Source organism: Cyprinodon variegatus, unplaced genomic scaffold (assembly GCF_000732505.1).
Source record: "Cyprinodon variegatus isolate N-32 unplaced genomic scaffold, C_variegatus-1.0 Scaffold400, whole genome shotgun sequence".
In the NCBI taxonomy this organism is placed as follows: Eukaryota; Metazoa; Chordata; class Actinopteri; order Cyprinodontiformes; family Cyprinodontidae; genus Cyprinodon; species Cyprinodon variegatus.
Window position 1 is genome coordinate 294,887 of NW_015150853.1, and position 26,570 is coordinate 321,456.

The following is a 26,570-nucleotide window of genomic DNA, read 5'->3' on the forward strand; positions in this document are numbered from 1 at the left end:
TGCTCGACCGCCCCCCCCCAATCCAGTCCCATGAAGTCGCTTTAAGGTGAGGAGCTCGATGTTAACCAGATGAATCTTCTCCTATCAGTCTGCACCCCCCCTCCTCCGTCTCCAAAATAAAGGCCAATAATGAGAGCTCTTTTTAAACATCCTCTTGACAAATGTGGAGTCATGGCTGCCGCTGTGTTATTGTAAAGAAAGGCGATTCTGTGTGTGTGTAATGGTGACTGTCCACCATCCCGAGTAATGATGAACAGCTAACAGAGCAATGCCTGCACACTGAAAGCTCCCTAATGTTTCTCAACAGGGACTATAGGTCATGCTTTAATTCAGCTGTCTGGAGCAGATTCTCTTGTCTTCACATCCGTTGCAACTACTGATACCCTGCCTTAAGCTCTGGGCGCCTCTGTATTTAGGCTAGGTTTTAGATATGTGGGTGAAGTGTGCGTACTGTAATATTTAGGTAGTCTCATCACACCATCAGGCTCCTCATTCCCCTTAGCCTCCCACCTACTTTACACATACATTCTCCCCCTAATGGCTGCAGAGCTGCTCACGGGCTGTGTTTGTTATTTTCTGTTCCTAAAGGCTGAAAAAAGAAAAACAAAACCCCAAACAGATTGCCCCTATAGGAATAATTACTTATTTTGTGTCACTTTATTAATCTTTGGACCCCACGAAAAGACTGTCGTTTCTCAGAGAGCCTGACATGAGAGACGGCATCTGGAGCTGTACGTTTCCATCAGACCACTTTGGAAAACTTTAATATGACTTAAATTTTTAAACATTTGTCAAATCTAATCCACTGACCTTGATCATTTTATATGGGTTTTATGCGATAGAAGAGCATGTTGCAAATCAATAACTGTGAATAATTTTTTAATTGATCCCAAAGAGACTTTTAAATGGTAGTGAAAGGAAAATGGTTGATTTTTAAAACTGTTTATGGACATTGCAGGTGTGGAAAAAGACAATCAGATTAGACCAAAATCAAACCTTTTCACACAAAGTAAATAAATAAAATAAAAAGCAGCAAACAACACTACATCACCCTGAACAGGGTTCTCCACTGGTAAAAGCATGGTGTGGCAGCATCATGCTGTTGGCACAGAGAAGGAGGATAAAGAGCAACTGTGAGGGTAACTGACATGAGGCTACATAAGATTTTAAGTGGTCTAGAAAAGGTCCAGACCTGGATCCATTTGACAATTTAGTGACAAAGAATAATCTTCATGTGATGATAAAAACAAACCTTGGACTGCTGATAATAGTGGTAAATATTTTAATGACAAAATCAAGTCATCTTTCCCATCTGTGCCTCAGTCATTCTGTGGGCTTTTAGCATTTGTGTCCAGTGTGAACATCTACTGCTACTGGTGTGTTTCCAGCTGGATAAATATTACATTGGCATATTAAAATAGGTTCAAAGCAGTTTTAGGATATTGGTAAACAATTATTGCTCTAAACATTTGTTTGTGATATTAATATTACCCAATGACTTAATGGCGATGATTTATTTGCAATGTATTGTGCAGACTTCATTCACAGTAGTCTCATTGTAGCCTGACTTTGTTTACTCTAAGAATTTGTAAAATGTTTAGCATATAGATTAGCATAGCTGCCACATATTCCTTAAATAACTTGCAACAGGAAGAAAGCCAAATTCTGGACCCTAGCAAATAAAATCAGTAATAGACAGGAAATGCATTTATTAAAAATTGTCTTTATTGGTCTTTTACATTATCCACATTTGATTTAGGATTCTTTGAATATTTGTTCTCCAAGAACTGTAGCTTTTCCCTTCCTCCAGTTTCTATCCTTGTCGGACATTAGTGGTAAGCTGGGCAATGAACACACCACATTCTTTTTCATGCAGAGTTTAGATTTCAGACGGTTCCCATGATGTTGCACAGAGAGCAGCAACATGTTTGTGACTGCTGAAATAGAAGTACAGTCATAACAAGGAGCTTAGCAAAACACTTCAGATTTATGTCTCTGGGAGGGCTCCTATTGTGGGAGATTTTGGTGTTTAACAACCTAAGGCTGCCTTTATAGTCTTTCTAATAATTTAAAATTTAGGGAAGCAATTGATTGGAGATTTTTCTATTTTTTCTATTTTTTATTATTTTACCTTTTTTTTAGGTAAAACAAAGTATAATATATTTTTAATTATTATTATCATTGGCTACACTGCTTCTTGCTGAGAATTACATTTTCCAGAATTGCTGTGACTGCCTTTCATTTTCTTTTTTAGTTATTCAGGGCCACTGAATGATTATGTCCCCTCTGGACCGTACCTCGGCCATGTCCTTAAACCATGTCAGGTACATCCTTTCTTTCCTTCGGCATATGATGGGTTAAGTGTTGTTTTTATTCACCCGCTGTTTTTGTGCTCCCTTGCCTTTAAATAATTATCTTTATATGCCAATTAAACGTTGTACATTTCAGTTAAATGTATCCTTTGCGTCTAACCCATCACTTAGGGAGCAGTGGACTGGCACTGTGTAGTGCTGAGGGTCTGCTTCAGGGACCCAGTGTGGCAGCCTGTAGGACCCCAACCAAGGAACCTGCAGCCTTGCCAGGACACAAAACACTCTGCTAAAACCACTAGGCCATCACTCATCAAAATAATGGGAGCACTTGTAACAATTCAGATTGAACAAGTTTACTAAAGCAACATGTGTGCACACCATTATTTATGTGCCTGCATTGAAACGTACACATATCCTTTGGTAAAAAGACATACTTGTGTGGTTTCTTGGAACACATTAGTAATGGAAGAATGCTTAGCTCTCAGTCTGTCCAAACATACTAGAACTGTGCTTACAGTGCTGCCTCATGTTATGCTGTATTATACACATTTTAAAGAAGGCATGAACTGTTCTAATATTCTCAAGATACGTTACTCCGGAGACAAAAGGCCACAATATCCAAGTATTTACCCCAAAATTGAAATCAAAATTACAGAGTCATTTGAGTTTCTAACTAAAACAGGCAACCAACATTAATTCCTGTTGTTACTTTAATATAGCATATAATGTATTGCTTTGTCATTGTATCTTTGGTAGAAAATCTTCAGCAGACATAGAATAGACACCGGGAAAAGTGAGAAGTATCTTTCTAATGCTGATTGACAATATTGTACCTTTTTTAATGTACAGGTCTCTTTAGGGAAACAGACATGCACTAAAAACATGTTGACTAACATATGATGCAACTTTTTCAAGTCAATACGATATGGATTTGGCAACTTTTTAGTGATGACCGATATTGACCTGATAAAATTTTCGCACAAATCATACTTTTATTACTTATTTTGTCGCGTGGGATGTTAAAAAGGCTCGATTATGTAATATTACTAAAACAGAGAATAAATGTCTAAAATAAAACAAGAGGTATAAGAACAGCTGACCGACCCATTTTGGGGTTAACCAAAGGGTTATGTCAATTTTAAATAGAAGCAGAGTGCTTCTATGAGCATTATTATTTCTTACATTTTAGATGCTGATATATATTCAGATACTGATTTTTGTCTGTTATCGGGCCGATTTCCATTGGATCAGGAAATCTCTACTTAAGGGCTGTACTGCATACAGTCAGTTCTGTATCATACTAATTGTATTAGTTTATTAGAGGGATGAATCCCATTCATTCATATCATCTGCTACAAATATTCCACAGCAACATGTGGGGGAAGGGCATTGCTGTATTACTCTTTGCCAGGTACTGCCAGAGGAAAAAAGAAACACAACTGCATTTTCTCTGGAATCTAATTCTTCTTCTTTTGGGGAAAAGCTTGAAGGATCTGAAACCATAAGTGCTCAGAACCTTTTAGTATACTCTGATCTGGTAACCAGCTTAATGTAGGCAGCAAAGTATGTTGTATATTTTTTACAAAAGGTTACAACCTAAGCTGATGGAATCTTCCCCTCTCTGCGTCATACATTTAGCTTGTTTTGACAGCCTCTTAAATCAACGACTGTTGACATAAAAACTGATGGAAAATGTCCTTATCTGTGGCACTTTTAATTTGTATTTATGAAGCACATTTCGTTTATTCCTGAAGCCTACATGTATTTAGTGGGTTGATTGCTACTCTGAAGTGGCGTTGTAACTGTTCAAACTTAGTTTACATATTTCTTTTGGGATATTAAGCCCACACCGTTTGTCAACCCAATTTGTTTTCATTAAGTGGCGATCGCAGGACCCTTTGCTCACTCCCCACCCATCACTATTCCCACTGCCATGCTCTCTTTCCCTCAGGAACTCCAAAGCATCCATCACAGGCTCGCACAGCCCTTATTTGGGTGACTTAAATGGGTTCAGTTCTCTTAACCCCTCCTCATCACTCATGTTTTTTTTTTTCCTTCGCTCCGTGGTTCTATCACTGGCCATCCACTCAGGCCTACCATGGGAAATGTTATCTCCTTCAGAGAGATAAGACCCCAGAACTGAGAGAATGCACACACTCAAAGATGACTTACCTGTCTATCTATTTATTTCTTTTGCTCTAGTATTTCTTTTAATCTGTCACATCTTTAAACACATCCTTGTGCATTCATTTTAACCTTGTACAAACACATCCTCTTTTAATCATGCATTAATACTCACTCTTACACTTATCTCTCGTGTGTAGACTGACACTTCAGCTGTTGCTACCTCTGCTTACAGTAATGTCTTTTCATTTGCTCTGTGTCTCTGTTGTGTTAAACAACATGCATGTGTTTGCTTTCTGCATGCTAAGGCAGATCGCACTGCATACCATCACCCCGCTGCTCTTCTCTTGCCGTTCAGCTGTGTGAAAGTTCAAGTGAAACATGGATATCCTCTAACTCTACTTTTCTCACCAAGCATGTCTTTGCCCAACAACATTGTCTGTCTTGAGCTGTTTGCCCTCTTGGCTTGGCCTTGGGTGGATTGGAAGCACCCGCCACCCCCAGCAATCCCTACCCTGTCACCTCTCTGCCCCCGTAAAGCTGCCACAGTTCCTGTCTGTTCAGTGTAGGCCTGCACATTTCTTAATAGAGAGATGCTCAGAAGTCCAGGAGTACAGAGAAGCTCAATGCACTTCTGTTTTTGGTTTAGCTCAAAAATGTTTTTCCTGGCTCAACCCAGTCGTACTTAGGTCCTCTTACAACAAACTAAAAGGTCCTAATTGCCCCCAGGGGAAAGGTTTAGCCACAATAGACATGTGGTGGGACAAAAGCCCAGTACTCATACCCGGCACCCTCACCCCTCCCCAGATAGGATAGATGAACACGTCAGCAGTGTCTGATTTGCTCTGTGGGTAGCAAGACCACAGATCCGACGCTGTAAAACATTATATATACAGTATATAGACCCAGTAAGGCGTAGTGTATGGTTGGATAAAGACCGGGAATGTTTACAGTTTACTGCAAATCCAATCTTTCCTGTTTCTCTTCACATTTTATTTAAGGTAAAGGGTCAAACTGAATGTGTGTATCAAATTTTCTCACTAACCGCACTGACTGTAGGCTGCTGTCTGTCTGCAAATCTGGAAAAGATGGGAAATGGGGAGTCAGGTTGCAAGATGGAGAGAGATGAATAAAGAATTACAGCTGCATTGTGCTTTGGTGCGTAAATCGATGTAAAATCACCACTGCAGGGACTTATACTCACAGCCCTTTATGACATTTGTTCTATTTTTAAAGCTATGAGGGATCTACAGTATATCAGTAGCCTTTCTCTAGCAAAGTCGACTGTTTGTCCTTAGTAACTGTTATAAATGCAGGGATTTAATTGTAACTTTTTTGACCCTGTATTCGTCTTTCTTGATTCTTACGCCTGTTGAAACATGGAAAGTCCTCATTCATTCTAGCCATCCATAAAGCAAATATTGTTGCACATGCAGTAGATGATCAGTCTTCGAATAGCTTCTTGTGTGGTAAGTCATGGGCCATTTGAGTTGCACAGCTCAGCCACCTGACCGAAGTGCAGCCTGGAACCCTCATCACACTCAGCCTATACTTTATTTCTTCACTGCTTCACAACATTGATATGGAGGAATTCCTGGAAGGGCCCGTGCTGACACAGGACTGGGCAAAGACCTGATTGATGTGAATCCACAGGCATATATTATGCATGTATGCGAAAAATCAACAGTCAGTCTGCAGGTTTTTTAGCCATATTTGCTGTTTTTTTTTATATTGTTAAGTATTACATCATATCGTTCAGTTTTTATATTTGATGCTGTTTATTCAGGCAGATATAATCACAACTCTTTCCACCTTGGGACTCACTGCTGAGACATCTGTGGCCAGTGGAGGCCAGTCTAACATCAATGTGCATGTGGAGACATGGATTTAAGTATGGAGATGAGATGCATATAATTCTAAAAAATCTTCTCTAGCTGTGTATAATTACTAGAGTTATGGTGCCGCCTCACAGAGGCAGCCATTACTGCTCTCCCATAAAAGTCCACTTAGTTTAACAGCAACAGGAGAGAGCAGAGGACATGGCCAGTGAAACCCCGGACTGCTTCTTGTGCGGTCGGCTCAGAACTGGGCTTTTTGTTCACTTTTCATGAGTCCTTGGAGCCTGTTAACCCAGCCTGCGAGGCCCGTGGCCCCATGTTTTACTATACCAGGGACAGCCCACCACTCTAGCTTGCTCTCTGCCTGCAAAGCTACCGCCGGACACTCTCTGTTTAACATTCCCTCACCAGGGAGGAAGACCACATTGTTTTAATAGCCGCCGTGGAGTATCTGATTATCTTTTCAAGTGTGAATTCATGTGCATACGTGGCTGCATGTATTTGCACACGTGTTTGTGTCCGCACATCATATCGCGAGCAGCGATCAAATGACGAGATGATCTGTGATCAATGAGCTGTCGACAGAACACTTCTGACCTGGAGAAAACCAAGTCCCCCGACAGTGCTGGTCCGTTTAAGGCCACCAGGGCAGGGGCGCCGCTGCACAAAGAGCGCTCTGTCTCTGTCAGGAACCCCCCGAGGACTCCTCCATGGGCCCCGCTCTCCTCGACAACACCCAGCTACCTAACAGCACTTCATCTGTCTGTACTTATTCAGAAAAGTCAAGATAATATTATCAACTTACCTTCTCACTTAAACATAGTGATTATTATTTCTAATAATTCTGCGACGAGTTAAGATTAGGTTAGACAATGTCTGAAGTCAGCAAAAGATTGCTACCACATTGAGCGGTGACATTTCTGCTCTAATTTGACTTTCCCCTTCTCTAACTGGCATTTAAATTGATACTACAGTAACACTCAAAATCTGCTGCAGTACATTATGTGTTCCAGCATTTTTAAACAAACACTGCAAACCTTAGACAATATCTGCACTGTTACATTTTAATGAAACAGACTTTTATTTTATATCTGAATAGCAGCTTAGTCTGAAAAGGGAGAAAATTGGTGAAATTTATCTTTATTTCACTTTAAATATATTCTAAATGATATAACTGTGTAATATTAAGAAAGGGAAAATATAGTCCTACTTTTGCATTATGGTCCATGGATTATATGTTCAGGATAATTCTGCTCTGGGTGCTAAAACCACCGTTTTTAAGAGTTCTCTTTGACTCATTTTGGACTCAAGTCATTTAAATGCTTCACATAAAATCCAGCACTTATTTTTGTTTTATTAGCCACATGTACTGTGAATGTTAAATCTGTGTCTAATTCGATCACAGAAGGATTTATTACACTTTTACTGACTTTTTAAATTGTTAAGCATTTCCCTCAATCTGCCACCAAAGTTTATTGACTAAATAAAATGCCACTCATAATTAATCTTACTTGTAGAAAAATGACTGCAGTTATATAAGAGTGGGGATTACTTAACATCCTAAGTAGCCATGTACTCACTGTTATGTTTTCGGAGATTAAGTTTATAAAAGTTTGTGGTGAAATTTAAGAAACATTTATGTGACCAACGGCAAAAATAAATCGCTACCTTAAGGAGTATGTTACACTTCTGGTTGCCTCTATGTGAATCATATTATTGATATGTCAAAATAAATCCATAGAGCCTCTTCAGTGTGACCTGTTTGCCAAAAACTTTTTTTCCAAGCAGACATTGGTCCATTTGAGATTCCAGTGGGGTGATCAAATTTAGAATATTGGCTAATTTTAGCTTAGCAAAAGGGGAAAACAATTTCCATAGAATCTCAACACAGGGAGAGAGACGATATCATAATCTCAGAGGAGAGCCATTTTACATCTACACACCCAACCAATGTTTTTCTTAATCTTTCCACTCTTGGACCTGGTTTAAAAAATCCTAGTTTTTTGTCCACAAATGCCAATACGCTCATACATGGAAAAAGGAACAAAATATCTTTGCAGATGCACCGAAACTTGTCACAGTCTCCATGGAGTGTTAGTGAAGATTGAGCTAAAATGGTTTTTCCTCCCATCTATATGTAAAACATCCACAAAGGGCTGACTTTAATATTTTCAATTCTATAATCATTCCTATTGATTTTTATGAATTCCAAGAACTTCTTCAATGCAAAATCATTTATTTGAATAAAAATGGCAATGAATGTCTCCAAATCAATCAAACAGGCTCTAACATACTGATGTGACTGCTATAATAATTTCTCTAAATTTTATAATTGTAAATTAATATTTTGATCTTAAAACATAGACCTAAACAAGATTTGAAATGAAAACCTGCAAATAGTAGAAATAAAAAGATTTTACTTAAATGAACATGCACAGTATTTTCAGTATTTAGGAATGCACATCCAGTTATTTTGGATCAATTAATCAGTTAAGGTGTATGTTATAGATATATCTGACAACCCTCTCCAGACTGGATAAGCAGCAGATCACCGTTTTAAACACACTGCTACAACTTCACTGCCACGTTGCACAGGAAATCCTTTTCTGAATGCAATACTGCTTGTTTTTAGCACAGTCAATTCATTTTCAAAATTTAATATTTTCAAATGTTTGTATGAAATTGTAATATATCTTTGTGGCTTTTTCATCAAAATTGTAATCTGTCCTTTTGTTATATTTTATCATACAGTGTTCATAGGTTTGTAAATATATAAGCCAATTAACAGCTATTATATTTAATATTAAACAGCTGAACATAATTTATAGAAAAACAATAAAACAGAACGTTGTTTTCTTAAAATAGAACAATTTATAGAAAAACTGTTTGTATCCTCTGAATAGTTAAAAACAACTTACTCATATTGATTGATCAGTCACTGTCATTGATTATGGGGACTGGTTGCCACAACCTTAAACATGGAGAATGCCCAGAGTATTGTTTCTTTTCTGCTCATCTGATATCTACATTGTAAACACAATAAGCCAAGCTAACATTAGTTTGTTCATTTTTATGCTATCTGCTCATGTAGGACCTGCCAGCAGCTGCTTCACAAACATGCCACTTGTAGTCTACCAACTGTACTTTTAAAACATTTATTACATTAATTAAAGATCCTTGCTTTTAATCCTTTTACTACTTTATTTATAGAAATGTGCCATTTAGAGAATAAGTTCAATGATAATAGTCACAGCAATATTGTCCACTTTTTGGCCATCAAAAAACATAGAAAACCAGTAGAGCTCGTTTTAACTTAAAAAAAAAAAATAGGGCTACAAATAAGGTTTACTGTGTCCAATGAAACACTGGAGAAAATTATTTACGAGATGTTTTTAGACTTAGCAAGAAGATTTAAGTGAAAAATTGGTGTACTGGGTTTCAGGTTATACCATTAAGAGCAGTATTAAAGCCGATTATCCTTGCCTTTATTATATTTATAGTCTTAAAAGAGTCCTGGTTGATATTTATAAGAAACTGAAGCAACAGGGTTTTAAAGCCATAGTGTGAGGTAATGTTGGAAGTGATGGGCTCTCCCCTGGGGTTGATTAAGCTCAACCTTGTTACTCTTGCTTAATGGGATATGACCCTGTAGAGCCTTGAAACTGGCTGCACACTCACAACCCAGCCGTTTGTAACGCACACAGACTCTTAGGGGCACACACACTGCATGCATTCCACTTGAAGTCCTCATAACTCCCCAATGCACCAACTGCTGTTTGGTTTAAAACTGGGCTGCCAGCAATTAACTGTGTTATTTCTAGCTTATTCTCTGGCTGTTGCTCACTGAATAAACTTTTCCAATTGCTCCCCAGCAGCCGCCCGAGAAGAACAGCAAGTAGGTGTTTCTGTTATCACAGTGTGCTTTTAAATGACACACCTAGGATTACCCAATCTAGTCCAATTCAATTTAGCTCGTTTAGCCAATGTCAGACAATTACAGTTTTTCTTTTGCTGGATCTGTCATAATTTTTAAAATGTAAAAATGCTTTATCAAAGATCATATTAAGAAAAACTAAGCAAAACCTTTTTTTTTTTTATATCTGTATGCATTTATCAATGGGGCTGCAAATTCTTAGACCATTGGATTGTAATATTAGTGATTTCAACACATCACATTTGGTAATAAATGTTCTGGTGTGAGATCTACTGTAGTGCGAGACTCCAGCCAACAGACTGAATAGGAATGATGCTTTTAGTCTGTATTCCCCTAGAGCCATAGGCTTCTAACTGTTAATAAATATGTTTGAACGGTTATAATACTCGTTCTTTTCCAAATTTTTTTTTTGCCGTTTTTTTTTTTTTTTTTTTTACATTTTTGATATTTTTTGTGTATAAATGAAGTTTATTTTACTACACCAAATTCAATAACACCAAACCATATCAATAGCCTGCCTTTGATAATTACCACCCGTTAACACTGTAATAATCACACTTTGATCTCATACTTTACGTCACCAATCAATTTTATCCAATACTACAACTATGTCTTGGATTATAACCTCATGTTAATACAGTGAATTGACCTTGTTTCCTCCAATGAAGACTGACTCAAGTCAGGATGACAGATGCTTAAAAGTGTAAAACCAATGACATGGCCCATCCTCTGAACACTGGATGTGGACTTATCATTACATACTGTTTAAGTTCTTACCGATGAAAAAAACGAATTAGGCTTAAATTGATTTTTTTTTTTTTTTTTTTTACACAAACTATTGCCCTTATTGTATTGAGTAAAGCAGGTCTTCATAAACTAGCATAACTGTTGTTAAAACCGCTTGTTTGGGTATTTGGCTTTAACANAGGTGTTTCTGTTATCACAGTGTGCTTTTAAATGACACACCTAGGATTACCCAATCTAGTCCAATTCAATTTAGCTCGTTTAGCCAATGTCAGACGATTACAATTTTTCTTTTGCTGGATTTGTCAAAATTTTTAAAATGTAAAAATGCTTTATAAAAGATCACATTATTAAGAAAAACTAAGCAAAACCTTTTTTTTTAATATCTGTATGCATTTATCAATGGGGCTGCAAATTCTTAGACCATTGGATTGTAATATTAGTGATTTTAACACGTCACATTTGGTAATAAATTTTCTGGTGTGAGATTTACTGTAGTGCGAGACTCCAGCCAACAGACTGAATAGTGATGATGCTTTTAGTCTGTATTCCCCTAGAGCCATAGGCTTCTAACTGTTAATAAATATGTTTGAACGGTTATAATACTCGTTCTTTTCCAAAAATTTTTTGCCGTTTTTTTTTTTTTTTTATATATATTTTTTGTGTATAAATTAAGCTTATTTTACTACACTAAATTCAATAACACCAAACCATATCAATAGCCTGTCTTTGATAATTAACACCCGTTAACACTGTAATAATCACACTTTGATCTCATACTTTACGTCACCAATCAATTTTATCCAATACTACAACTATGTCTTGGATTATAACCTCATGTTAATACAGTGAATTGACCTTGTTTCCTCCAATGAAGACTGACTCAAGTCAGGATGACAGATGCTTAAAAGTGTAAAACCAATGACATGGCCCATCCTCTGAACACTGGATGTGGACTTATCATTACATACTGTTTAAGTTCTTACCGATGAAAAAAACGAATTAGGCTTAAATTGATTTTTTTTTTTTTTTTTTTTACACAAACTATTGCCCTTATTGTATTGAGTAAAGCAGGTCTTCATAAACTAGCATAACTGTTGTTAAAACCGCTTGTTTGGGTATTTGGCTTTAACAAGTGAGGGTCAAGGGTGCATGTCTTTCTAATTTGTATTTGGTAAACTCCGCTTTAGAATATTGAGCATAAATGAAATACTGAAAAATGCCCCAAATGCTCCCTTTGCTTTCTCAGTTTGTATGTTTGGTTACAAGATAATCTGAAAATTGCAGAGTATATTTTGTAGAGTATAAAGCCCCTTCGGTAGTGTTCTGAATTAGCATTACCCAATACAACCTCCTGGTGTTGATGAAGGAAGTATTTACAGAATGGGATTTTTAGAATCAGATTGCAGGGCGAAGCCGAAGATGCAGAAGATGATTTTAAATAAATACAGTTGGACCAAGTTGCAGCCAAAATGTCTTTGTGCATTCTTAAAATCTTTCCACAACACATTTTTTTTTCTTGATCATCAAATTTGATAACTTGTAACAATTATTTAGGACTCACTGACTGTTGACCCCTGAATTATTTTTATCTTGATCGTTTTTACCCATCCGTTACTATTTAGATTATTTTTTTTTTTTTTCTCATTTTACCACCAAGGCTCTTCTAATAGGAAGTAAAGTGAACATTCTGGAATGGTCCACATTTATTACCTGAAACAAAAGGACTTTCAGCTCATCGTGACGAATAAATTGTCAACAGTTGGGTAGAAACATGTAGAAAGCTGATTTAAAAGTAAAAATATGTCAACTTTTAATTGAGAATTGTATAGATACTTCCTAACAGCTTTTTGATCAAAAGGAAATAAGGATACTTTAAGCTAAAAGTTATTAAACTTTTTAACTTAAACCTAAATGTATTAACTTTTGGGTTATGCCTGTCCTATTTCCTGCCAGAATCAAACTTGGTTCAAAGACAATGGTTTTTTTGGCTTAACTGTTAAAAGTTTGTTTTCTAACTGTGGGCTTTATGTGTTTTCTAAGGGTTGTGCTTAAATGTTTTAGTTTCTCTTAATTTTATAAATTGTGTTTTTAAGAAACATAAAAATCTGTTACTGAATATTAAACTCATATCTTCACACTGTAGTAGTAATCTAAGCAGCAGTAGCCTGGTTATTAATCCATTTTATTTGCTGATTTAAAGTCTTAAGGAGAAGCAAAAACCCTTTTCCATGTCTGCCTGATTTCAGGAGGATTGACTCTGCCAGTGAGTGGGTTTTCTCCCTGAAGGAGTTCAGCTCAGATCAAGACTGGGCTGTATCATGTAGCGGGATATTTTCCTCTTATTGGGTTTACCCTCATTTAATAGGTCACTGCTATAACAAACCAATTATTTACGGTAAAAGCCTAATTCATCCAGCAGATATTAATCTCCAACCATTGTCTGGTAATTTAGCCCAACCACAGGCAGAACTTTTAAATAAACACTGATGGTGACCAGAGAGAGAGAGAGGGTAATCGCTCATGACGAGTGATGATCCGCTGTACTATCTCTATTCGCTCAGGGGCCTAAACAGTTTATTTCGTGTTTGCAGTCACTTCCTAGAGGCTGTTAAGCTGATGTACAGTTTGACAGAAACGGAGGCAAACCAGATCACTTGAGTAAGATTGTTTTGACCTGATAAGTAGAAAGAGGTACATTAGGGAGAAAAATGGAGCAAAACACTAAAACTCTAGGATTAGCCTTGTATTAGTTTACACAGACCACAGGCTAAAATATTTAAGGTAAGAAAATAGATATTATTCTGTAACCAATTGGGGCTACATATGTGCTTTTTGGCAGTGATCCTTACTGATCATAGAACTAAGGATAATCTTAATTTGGTCAGCAGGATAAACACGATTTAAACAGCATTCTCACCATATGCAAGATGTCAAATTAGGCTTTTTTTCACAAATCTTGGTGAAACATGAAGTTCTGTAATGATGTGCTACTAAACAGCAATGGAAACTGCTCATTACACACCCAATCAAGAACTGATTCATTTAATTTGTAAGGTGGTGTGCGGCTTTAAAATGGAAAAGGCTCAATCATCACACTTGATCAAACAACTACCTTTAAAGCTCCACATTTTAAAGTGCCTGGACCTTAATGTTAACTTTCTTTAGGACTTGATCCTTTCTGTGCTTATTACTCAATATTTACACGGTGAGAGAAATAAAAACGTTTATGAAGTATTTTTGGTGTAGAGCAGTAGATTGATTTATATATTTCTGTAGAAAATATGCTTTCTTCTTCTTTACTATATTTTAAAGACACATAGTTTTCTATTTTTTTTTTAACCTTTTTTATGTGATCTATTTAGCTCTTTCTTCTTGGGATGTGAATTTAAAGAAAATCTAACAATAATATAGATTTACCCAGGATACAGCTATTTTTTTTAACATGATTGGCTATATATTTCATATACTGCATATGCTAGAGCTTATCTCAAGGTATAATCTAAACCAAGGTTTGCACATTACATAAATGCATAAAGTCCTATCACCAACATTATGAGAATCAATAACATGAAGCCCTTTCTATTTATGCATTTATAAATAAAAGTTTGATGATTCAGTGTTTGAATAATTTGAGGAGTTTAGTTGATAGTAGGACAAACTCAAAAAAATATTCACTTTATTTCAAATTTAATGCAGTCAGATGTCATGCTAAATAGCATGATAGCCAAATGGCATTATTGTGTCCCATCCCAATAATGATGATGCTGAAGAGCTAGAGAGCTCCCCAAGTGACAGACTACTGCATCCTAAATGCAGATTCTTCCTGAATGTAGACTTTCAACCATCACTGTTCCAACTAACTTTTCATATTCCAGCTCTTTTTGTATATATTGTTTTATTTTTGGAAATAGTTGATGTGATGTTTTTCTGCACCAATATGCATGAATAATAATAAAGATAATTTCTGTTCTACACAAATTAAAGTGATTTAAATCCTACATTTGGTTGGCAGCATAATGTTTGCACACACTGGCACAAGATCAATCAAATAGAAAAACTTCTGTTGGAGCTGATTAAAGGACCAAGTAGGAGATGGAAAACAAGTCTTACTCACTGAGTCCATTCTAAAGATTTAAAAAAGACATGCAGTGGTATAGTGTTTTCTGATGACTGCTTCGTCTCTTTAGATGTGAGCTACTCCTTGCTTAAGAATGTGTTGACATTTTAAAAGTTTATAAAAGATTTCAATCCTGTTCAGCAGACAAAGAATTATACTTTTTTCATCTTTCTGTTTTAAAGGACCTTGAAATCTTCAGTTTGTCACACTAGGGAGTCAACCTTTTTACAAAAGTATTGGTAAATTTGGTCTGGATGCACTTCTCTTTAGACAAACTTAGTGGATTGTATGTTTTTCTGTTAGTATTGTTAGTGTCATCATTTTAGTGTTACCAGTGTTTTTATGTTATTGCTGTTAATCTATGTAACAGCTCTCTTTAAATGAGACAGGGACTCTTAAGAGATTTTCCTGTGTAGGTAAAGGATTAAACAAAAGAGATTGAATGAACAAAGAGAAAGCAGCCAGGGGATTTTCTCACACTCACTGATGCAAAGAAAAAATGTTACCAACTTTAGTTATAGTTTCAGAGAGAAAAATAATGTAATGACAATAAAATAATTCCTGACAGTGTCATCAATTGGCCAGGTCAGCTAATCTGTTAATACTATATAAAAGCAGATTATGTAACAATTTTATGATTTTTATCACCTTAGAGATAGCCATTGATGCACACATCCATGGGTGGAACTCTGCTGCATTAACCTAACGTGTGTCTCCCCTGACTCACAGTCTATAGTGTTAATATGGGTTAATCTGAGTGCGACGCACGATGAATTACTTTTCCCAAGTGCTGCAGGATCCAAAGGATTAAGACGGTTTACTTCTTGTAGCGTGCTGGGTGCTGATGCCTAAGAGCTGACAATGTTTATGCATGGCTACAGATGTGACAGTCTGCCCTGCACATTAATCCATTATAAGAAAGGCTTTATGTGTATAGGCGTTCTTCCTGTTGCAGGGTTTACATTTCTTGCCAGACATCTCTGCCATTCTCTACTTTTGCCTTTATTCCAGCCACCCTCTCATACACTTTTTTCTCAAATGCACTCTGAGGGGCATGAGAACAGGCTAAATCCTTGACAACTTCAATGAAACTTCAAACAAAGAGTAAAACTCAGAGCCGGAGTTGGAGAAATGCAACACCTTACAGTAGTCTGACCTCCCCAAGGTAACACAGAAATGTATGCACCAGATACCGGGCGTGGCCACCTTCCAGCACAAAGCCAGCAAAAAAGAATGGAGCTATTGCTTTCAGCTTCAGGACCCCCAGGTGACCTTCCTTATCGACCCCTGCATGACCCCCTCAGGATGGGGAGAAAGAGCAGGAAAGCTTTCGGTATCATTGCACAGGAGTCAGATACACAGGAAGATCTTCACAATAGGTAAAAAGGATGCTGTCATTGTGCATTCTCATTGGAACGGTGTGTAGGTAATGGTCCCAGCTCTTGATTCTTGCACCCACCTTAAAGGCCCAGAGTGGTCATAAGTCAAACTCTGTTCTCCATCTAAACTCTCAGTGTGAGCGTAGCCTCAAGTCTTTGCTCATTCATGTATTGTTTCTTATGCTTTTCAGCACAGATGGGCTGCTTTTTCTTTTTGAGTCAAAAAGAGGTTCATGGCCTCGGGGTTGAAATGTGCTTCACTTATAAGGAATGTGTAAAGTCCAGCTTTAGCACCAGCTGGGAATACTAGCTCTAGGCTATAAAGATTATAATTACCTCCTTAAAATCCAGCATTAAATTAACTTCAAAACCCTCTGCAGTAGAAGGTTAGGGAAGAAAATGACAGTTGAAAGGTCTTTTTTTTTAAGTGACTTTATGTGCACCTTGTCTGAACAGTAGGCAGGCATCTTCCATCTTAACCCATGTTAACAGTCGTAAACAGTTATCCTTTCTGTTTATGTTCTGATATGTTAACCTTGTGAGAGTACTGCGTAATCACCATATAAATCTACGCATCTATCTTCTGTAAGATTTCTCACATCAGGCCATCTTTTCTCTTCAGTCGACCTGGAGCACATGAGGACCATAAAGGCAGACAAACACCAGCGCTTCTGCCAGGAAAATGGCCTCATCAGTCAGTTTGTATCGGCAAAGACGGGTGATTCGGTTTGTATAACCTTCCTTTGATGAGTCACCTTTATTGTTTTTAGTCAAATTTTGGATGCTTTATTTTTTTGTTTCAATCTTCTTGCAGGTTCACCTTTGTTTCCAGCGAGTAGCTGCTGAAATCCTTGGTGTCAAGCTAAATAAAGCAGAAATAGAGCAGTCCCAGGTGAGCCTATTGCATTTGATCTTAGCGAGTTTACCAAATTTCTTATTTTCTCAGGCTTCTCTTGCACTCAAATGCAATATTTAAACATTTTTATATTTTATATTTTCTAATCCAATCCAGGTTTTTCTAGGTTTTATGTGTTCTAATTTATCTAAATTTGTCCGGAGGTCATAGAATACTAAAACAGACCTGAGAAATCAGAGGTAAGCTAAAGTATTGCATTGTTTCATGGTTTTAAGGCTGACAAATAATGCATACTCAAATGGCCATAACACATCCCGAAAATTAATTGATATCAAGTTTTTAAAAGAAATGTTTATGAACATGGGCTGCACAGTTTGTAACACTGCTACCTTGCAGCACAGTGGGTTTGGGTTCCATTCCCAGCCCGGGTTTTTTTTGCATGGAGTTTGTATGTTCTCTCTGTGCAAGCGTGGGTTCTCTCCGGGTACTCTGGCTTCCTGCCACAGTCCAAAAACCTGACTGTTAGATTAATTGGCATCTCTAAATTGTCCTTAGGTGCAAAGTGTGTTTTTTTTTTTGGCATTAATGTAAATAATTGCAAATAATGTTTATTCTGGGTTCCATCAATAAATCCATTAAAACTGACTGCCAACACCTAATTACAGAATAAAGTATCCTTTAATTTCAGTGTTATTATTAAGTTACATTTTTATTAACTTCCTGTATTTAATGTGGTTTTGCTAAAAATTTCTTTGTGGGGGCAGCACATTTTAAACACAAACACCATACTGTAACACAACTAACACACAAGTGCATTATTTACTGTTAGGTGTGATTAAAGGCAGTGGATTTTGTTCTGCGGTATCAGATTAAAAGGTGCTTTAGACTAGACACAATACATTAAAAATTGTCATTGTAAAACACTTGATGAGTATCAATGCTTTTTTAAGGGGTTTTCATCAGAGTTTGAACTTAAGTGAGGTCACAGAGAGTGTGTTAGGTCATCAGAGGTTACCACACCCCGACTTTTTTGTAGTTATTGTTGTGTAAACATGAGTTTGTTACGTCTGCTCCTCAGTGATGGTCTTCCTACCACTGATGCGGTCCTTCTGTAAATAGAACCACGCTGACCGCATTAATGCATGAAGTCTGGGGTCAAAGGTAGATAGTTGTAAGGGTGAGGAGGTTAGGGCAGGTTGTCTGATTTATTTCGTTTATCTCCCACTGTTTTGGGATGTAAAGGGATCTCTGCTTGCCAGTCAGACCAAGGTGCCCAATGGTGGCAGCTGTAGGATTTACAAGGTCACCTCCCTTAGAAGCATTAATCCTGGGTCTGATATGAATGTCTGGAGCCACACTGGCTGGGCAGTGGTTGATGAGCATGGGGGCTACAGAGAGGTCAGGACCCCCAGAGTAGGGAGAGCATATAGAAGAATGACTGACCAAATTCCCAGGATCCACTCCCCTCACCAGAAGGGCTGCTGACTAACAGAAAATGGCTATACACTAATAGAGCTGTCTGTCTGTTTCACTCTCCCAGTCCTCCCTTGATAGGTCTATCACTTAAGAAAAGTGCTTTAATCCAGAGTTATCTGGTTAGATGATTGGCAGGATCCACTTTACAACCTGAGAAATAGATTTGAGATGTTCACACATAAACCTCATAAACAGAGTAATGTCAAATAATAACCATACTGTTAAATCAAAGGTACAGAGGTAAATCAAAATTACCTCTGTAATAAAATCCACTCGGAAAGTGAAAGTGTTACAAAATTTAGGGTAATCCAGTTTATTATAAAACAATCCTATTGCATGGTCACAATTGGATTCAAGTAATATAGGGTGGCCTTGGTATAATATAGAAGCGATCATGTAATGGCTTTTATTAAGAAATGAATCTGTCTGTGGAAGTCCAGCTGATAGGAATAAATCATAGAAATTTTGCAGCAATCCCTGCCAAACATAAGAATTCAGTCGTTCATTAATAAAAACTCCATTACTGAAAGAGAAAATCCCAATCTTAAAGACTGCACAGACAAAGAAAAGAGCATTAAATAAGAAAAAAAAAGTCTCCTCCAAGGAATAAAAAAGATAAGAAAAACTTCACCCATTTGTAAAGGAAACACAGAGTTTAAAGTTTGTGTCATGAAGCTTGAGCAGGTCATGGCTCTGGGTGTAGCTGTAGGCCCAGCAAAGCCTCATTATCAGCTGTCATGTTTAGAGAGCTGAACATGAGGGTCACAACCTCCGACAGTATTGTATCTGGCTGGCAGCCCTCTCCGTCTTGGTTCTCTGTCTGCCAGATCAGATAGTGAGGCTGCAGATCACTCAGTAACCCTGACACCAGGCTTCGGCGGCTCATTAATTAGACAAGCAACTGGGGAACTCTTCTGTAGTCATGCAGAATAAGAAGGTTAAGGTTGCTCTGTAAAATGATCAATATAGACAAAAAACATTTTGACCAAAAATAAAACCACCACTTTAGTCTAAAACTCAGCTTTTGTTTGTCTAAAAAGCTCTGTTAATCAAGATGCTATTTATAATATTTTTCAGTATCATCGGAGAAGCTAATAACTTAGCTTCAAACATTTTTGAAAAAAAAAAAAACATCCAAAAACAAAGCACATATATTCAACATCCTGTTTCTTATTAGAGGTTTATTTTTATTTCAGTTCAATATCAGTTTCATTTAGTATAATAACCTCTATAGTTATTTTAAACTGAATGACTTAGAAGTAGCGTTTTTCATGTTAATGTTGTTCATTTTACTCCATTGTTATTCTTTTCCCATCCTTTAAACTTGTTGATCATTCTTCTCTCTGCCGTTGCTCTGTTTTCTTTTTTCATCTGTCCCGCTGCATTTATCCACTGCTCAGAGGATCGTGAAAGCTGAGCTGGTGGACTACCCACAGGATGAAGGCCCCATTAGACATGAGAACGCTCAGCAGAGCAAAATCTGTTTGCTTCAGTAATTGAAAGTATGTCTCTACAGTTAGTGGGCAGACCTTATATCCACTGTAAACCGTAGGTTTGTAGTTGTAAATTAGATCCCTGTCGTTAGGATATGCCCTCTAGAAATATGTAGTTCACCTTTTTACTTCTTTGCCATCCGTCATCTTCTTACCTTTTTTCTTGTATTCATGTTGTATTGTTGATATGTCCTATAAGCTGTTATTTTTTTCTATGCAGCTGTGACTGTACTACTTTGCCCAACACAAATTTCCCTTCATGGGACAAAAACATTCATCTTGTCTTAAGTAGTTCAGTTTTATTTTACTAAAGGCTTGTTCACACAACATGATTTAAAAAAGACCAAGTGATTTTCACAACACAAGAGACCCCAAACATGATGATTAAAAATCACCATACAGCATGTTCTCTCCAGCCAGATGACAGGGGCAGTACACCACACACAAGCCGGTTTTGATGCTTTCATGAAGCAAAGCATTCAGACGCATCTACTGTAACACATGTTGTTGGTCTCTGTATATTCCCCGCATACAGGGCGAATGTTAGCAAAGGGAAACCAGTGACAGCCCAATCAAGCTGACCAGTCACTCTGGGATTTCCTGCTACTGTTTGAACCAGCTGGATTGAATATAAAATGTTTTTTAGGTTGTAGTAACTGCAAGTACCAGAATTTAAAAGGTATTCATTCTTAAACTGTTTCACAACAGTTAAGAAAATATGTTAGTGGAGTTATCAGAGCACTCTTGTTTTCCCTCATACATGAAAATAAGATTGACCTAGCATGTAACCCTAAGTGAAGAGTAACCTGTTTATGTATATTGTTCAGTTTTCATGGTTTTATGCTGACAGCTCTGCAGGAGGAGAGATCACTGTTTGGATGCAGTGTTTGTCTCCCAGCCAGATCCTGGATCAGCTTCTCTGATTGCTTGATGCAGCGCGTTGAGCAGCAAATGTTCAGGTTTTCTTACTTCAGAAACTGATTTGAACAAGCTTGAATCACGGTACACCACATAGGAGAGGATAATGGGACAAGACACTCCATCAAGTTGGATTTTCCCTGATTTGCTAGAGGAGTTTTAGCGTTCTGCTGAGCAGAACTGATCACACAGTGCAGCGAGAGGCCCTGATATCTGGTCATGATTTAATTGTCATGATTATCTTGCTGTGTGAATCCCCCTTAACTGGTCCTGATGGTCACTTCCACTTCAAGATACATAGAGATGTTTTGTTTCAACCAGAGTTTGAAATGTTGGCATACATGTTGAGCCTTGTGTTAAAGAAACAGCTCAGCAGATTTAGATAATGCTTATTCAGAGTCTGACCAACTCCATGCTCATGTCTGCACACCACATATGTTCTCACAGTCAGCAACTGCTGTAAAGCATTCTGTTAACCTTTGGCTAAGAAAAAGCCTGCTCAACATTAGATTCTACAATCCTGACCAAATATATTATATTACTGGTTGTTAAAGATGTTCAGTTAGTCTGTTGTATTTTTTTTTTTTTGCAAAAGAAGCAACTTAAAATAAACATAAAGCAATTATAGAAATGATTCTGCTATTCCACATAAACATGGAAAGATCACGCCAATAGTCTTAATCATGTAAACAAGCAGACCAGGCAGAGGTCATGGCCTCTGCAGTAATGCACAGGTGGATCATAACAGTTGGGGCATATTTTCCAAAAAAAAATGTTTGAACCAAGTTATTCTGTTTAAAAAGAACATGCATCAAATACTAAGGAGGTGTGATGGATGTACAGTTACTTAATAAAAGTAAACAAAGAAAAATAATATAAGTAAATGAACCTTAAACAAGAAGAAATTTGTCTTATTTATTGTCAGAAAGTGAAAAAAGTAAACATTTTCTAAACTTGTATAAATAATCTGTTTTGAAGAGTAAAACCTCAGTTTTCACATCCTTTGGTGTCCAAGGTTGTAGCCTACTACCCAAGCTTCCTTTAAAACAGTGCAATCGCTGCAGCTGCTTTTTAACTCACTGTGTGTGTTTCCACGTTTCCAGCGTGTGGTAAAGGCGGACATCGTGAACTACAGTCAGGACACCGTAGCCAGGACGGTCAACACCCCTCGCAGCTCCATGTGTGCGGTTCAGTGATCCCTCCAACAGAAACACACATGTATCAAGATGTAAAATTGTCTTCAGTCAGTATTAGTTTGTTAGGAATTTTGAGTGAACTGGATAAGAAAGTGTTTGGATCAGGGTCTCTGTATTCTTGTTTCAGTCATACTGTGGGGATGCAGAACAGCCGCATAGTTCAGATATTTAGCAGGACTTAAATCTTCACTGGTTCACCAAAATAAAAAAATGGGACCTCATTTTTTGTTTTTAAGTTTATGTGCAGCTATCAATTTTTCATACACTGTTAAAGCTTTTACCTGATATATATTTTAGAGTCAAGCTGGTTATTTAAAAAAGCAGTATAGGAGTATATTTTTTGTTTTTTTTGCTTAGGCTTCTCGTTTCATAGAGTCAGCATGAGTCAGCATTAACAACTGTTTGCCACATGCACTTAATGTTAAGTTTCAAATGTTTAATTGTGACCGAGGTGAAATCAACATCTTTTATGATTTCCCTAAAATCTTTTCTGCTAATTGTTCGATTCACCAGTAAAACTGATAAACAGAAGTGAATTCCTGCTGTTACTGAAGAAAAATCTACAAATTCTTTGCAGATCAGTCATTAAGTTACGTCTTGCAAAGTTTTATTGATCCAGGTTTTTATTAGATTGATTTAAAATGCAGGTGAATAATTTTGCTATTCCTATATTTTGTTTTCTCTCTTTAATTCTGCTAGATCCTGTGAAGTATTGATAGGCCTAAATAGAGCTGAAATGTCAAGAGTGCATACCTGAGAGTCCATAAAGCTTTACTTTCAGTTGTAAAATGAAGGTATATCTTGGAGAATGAAAATAAGGTCTGCATTTTCCTGTTTGTCTTAAATGTGTGTTTAATTTTTTTTTTAGCTTGTCCATCTCCATGTGTTCAGTTTCTAACATCTGTTTCCAAATGGAATCTTCATGATGCTATACGCCAGCTTGATGTTAAAAAATAAATGTAAAACTAAATTGTCGCTTTATCAATGCTTGTAAAATATGTACCAGTACAATAAGTCATCTCACTTATCAGAGAGCATCCTGTAAACAAAGTATACTTTTGGTAATGTAGAGTTATATTTGACATCTTGTTACCAAATAAAGAAATATTACATGGAAAACTAATTTTGCTTGCATTGTCGCTTCATAAATAAAAAATGGTCATGAAAAATGGAGCTTTAATTAGTATTTTCCCTTATCTGTTTTTCCTTTGGTTGTACCACTAATTAATGTTTCAGTTGACATGGTCTAATGCCACAATTCCTGTTTATTCAATTTTTCTGAACTATAGACGCCTACTGCTGTCTTCCAACTGCCATTATAACACAATTGAAGGAACATTCTGGATTGTCTTATAAACGAAATTAAATGTTTTCTATTCATACCTGCTGCATGAAGTGCTTTACACTAAAGCCACATTCACTCTATTGCAACGATTTGTACACAGATCAACAGCTTGCTAGGCCGTTTTCTGTCCCTTGCCCAGGGGCACATCTCCATGTAGGGAAGCTGGAACTAAAGATCATTTTGCTAATCAATCTGTCCATTATTTTTTCAATTAATAATCGGATAGCAAGAGGTTGTTTTTTTTTTTTTTTTTTTTTTTTTTTTTTTTTTTTTACAGAAGTTAAATTAGGTGATATTAAAAATTTTCCACTTGAAGAGTTCTGGATAGAAGATATTGATGAACAAAAAAGTTTTTCCATCTTAAATGCAAAATGTTTATATATTTCTTTTTGGTATAATTACTGCTCTAAGTAGGTCAGCTAAAGTCATGTTTTAGAGTCTCTATACTCCATTTAAGGTTAATTTGAAAAGGACCCTTTTGGGCACGTTTTTAAACACTCACCTTTAATGTAATTTTAATTAAATCTATAATGAAAACTCAACAGATGGGGGTCTTTCTTAAGGTTTCCTAATATGGACAACTGCAGGTTAAATGAAAAGAATATCCCAGTTTTTCTATGCCCTCCTTAAAAAAATCAAACCAAATAGAAAAATAAATCAACTGTAGAAGCTTTGATGATAATAATACACAGCGAAGATGTACATCAATCATCCATAAAGATTGGAACAAGTGTCTGTATTTGTTGATGGTTTTATCTGCTGGAAGATTCTTGTCTGTTTTCTTTCTTAATACTATGAACTAATTCAGCCTAAAATAAAGGTGAATATGATTACTCTCTTCCTAAAAGTTGTGCGTGAAGTTACTCTTCTCTGCCTCCTTAAACAATTGTATCCAATATTGCTTTTTGGTTTAAAATAAAAATACAGCCTTAGAATCGAGGGGCACCAGCCTTCTGGAAACTTACTAGCATAACAGATCACCAAAAGGTTTCTGTTCAGACTTTTGGCCATCAGCCAGAAGACCTTCCCTTCCTTTTTTAGTGGGGCACAGCCTCTGATCTTTCTCATGGTATGGGCCCAGACCTTCTATGCTGTTTCATAGTAGCTTTATAGCTCTCAGGCAGTTCTTAGACACCTTATAGAGATTGCTTTTTGGTCCAGGTACTGAGTCCTCTCTTGCCTGTTCTACTACCTGTCTGACTTCTAACTACCTTCAATGGGAGTGAAACTCCAGTTTCTACAAGGAAAAGAGAAACATACTCTATATATGCAGAAGAAATCTCCTGTAGGCCATCACTCTTCAACCTTTCAACATACATGTTCAGTGTGGTGCATTAAAAAAAAAGCCATAATATACAGAGGTATGTCTCTTTATTCCAAATCGTAATGACTGATGAAAGCTTGAAGCACCAAACCCTAAACTCTAAGCACCTAAGTCTACACTCTAAGTCTGAAACTAAGAATTGTCTCTTTAGAAGTGTCAGCACCTTTTCACATAACTCTATTCCATTTTTGTAAATTAAACAATTGTGTTTATTGTGTCACTAAAGGCACTGAGGTATATATTTTATTTCTGTGAAATTACGCATTTAAATGGGTATTTTACTTGGCGTCAAAAACGCATTTTGAAACATTTCAGAAACCTTGAAACAGCAAGGGATGGTCATTTTAGAGGTATAGTTTTACGATCCTCAGTGTGAGCTCTGGTGAATGTGTGCAGACTTTGTCATTACTCAACCTTTGTTAGCTTGTAACAGATTCAGGACTGGGTGTCACTGCAATATTTCACTTCTTGCAAAGAACAAAATCCAAGAGGAAGAGGCCCCCGGAGGAGGTCATGTGAGCAGCACATGACGGGATCTAGACCATTGCCAGGGAGTGGATCACAGATTAAAGGTCCATGCGATGAAATTTAAGTATGAGGTACAGAAACCTGACCACCTCAGCGATCCTCGTCTACACAGACCTGGCTAATCTCTGGTAGCTAATGAGGCACCTGGTCTTTGTTCAGTAAATCTTCACTGAAAAAGCACCTAAATCCACTCTGGAGAGATGATACGGACAGCTTTTTAAATGGTTGTAAGCTGTATTAATTAATCATCTTCACAGTCTGGACTTTGTTGCCCTCACACAACTTCAAGGTTTTTTTTTTTTTTTTTGTTGACGACTCAGTACCACTGAAATCCTTACATCTTTTGAAGGATTAAGTGCATCTGAAACTAAAACGAAAAAAAAAATAAAGCAAACAGTCTTTTTGTAGACACTTTTCACATATATATCTTCACCCAGCTGCCATCAAATGGGACTGTCTTTGACCACAAACAACTATGATACTGCGGCAAGTGAAGCAGCCCAGGTGGGGTCATTCCTGCACACGTGTATTGTTTCGCCTGAGTGGACGTCTTAGAATACGTCTCTGCTGAATTTTTGTCAGGAGCTGTCACCGGTGCTGACAGGAGAGCCTCGCTCTTGGCTTTGCTGCTGTTTAGACAGGTGTTTTTGCAAGGAAAACAACTGAAGCTACAGAATATCAGAGAAAGGACAATTCCTGGGGAAGGATTAGCAGAAGTCAAGAGTGATTGGAGTCTAAATTAATGTCTCTACCAGTCTTCAGCTTGATAGATCTGTTTTGTTTATTCATGTAGCAGATGTAATATAATATATTAAACCTTATTATTAAATGTAAATAGCCGGTTTCAATCAATCTTGGGATTTATTGAGTGAATCCTTTCTAATGAAGGAAATTGTTCACTCACAACAAAAGAAAGTCTGGTCTTTTATCAAACTTATTTATCCGTAAAATTAATTAAGGATTACATTCACTGTAAATCACAT

At 37.0% G+C, this 26,570-nt stretch overlaps 1 protein-coding gene across 2 annotated transcripts in view; it reads left to right on the forward strand.

Annotated features, from left to right (window-relative positions):
* The window catches only part of rab28 (RAB28, member RAS oncogene family), a 38,304-nt gene extending 15,367 nt beyond the window's left edge, over positions 1-22,937 (forward strand). Inside the window, exons 5-7 of one of the 2 annotated variants that reach the window (XM_015387656.1) lie at positions 17,074-17,177; positions 17,266-17,343; positions 20,184-22,280. In XM_015387656.1, coding sequence (XP_015243142.1) covers positions 17,074-17,177; positions 17,266-17,343; positions 20,184-20,279 — 278 coding nt within the window. In that variant the 3' untranslated portion in view covers positions 20,280-22,280. The other variant, XM_015387655.1, reaches the window with a different exon arrangement.
* The last annotated feature ends 3,633 nt before the right edge of the window (positions 22,938-26,570 follow it).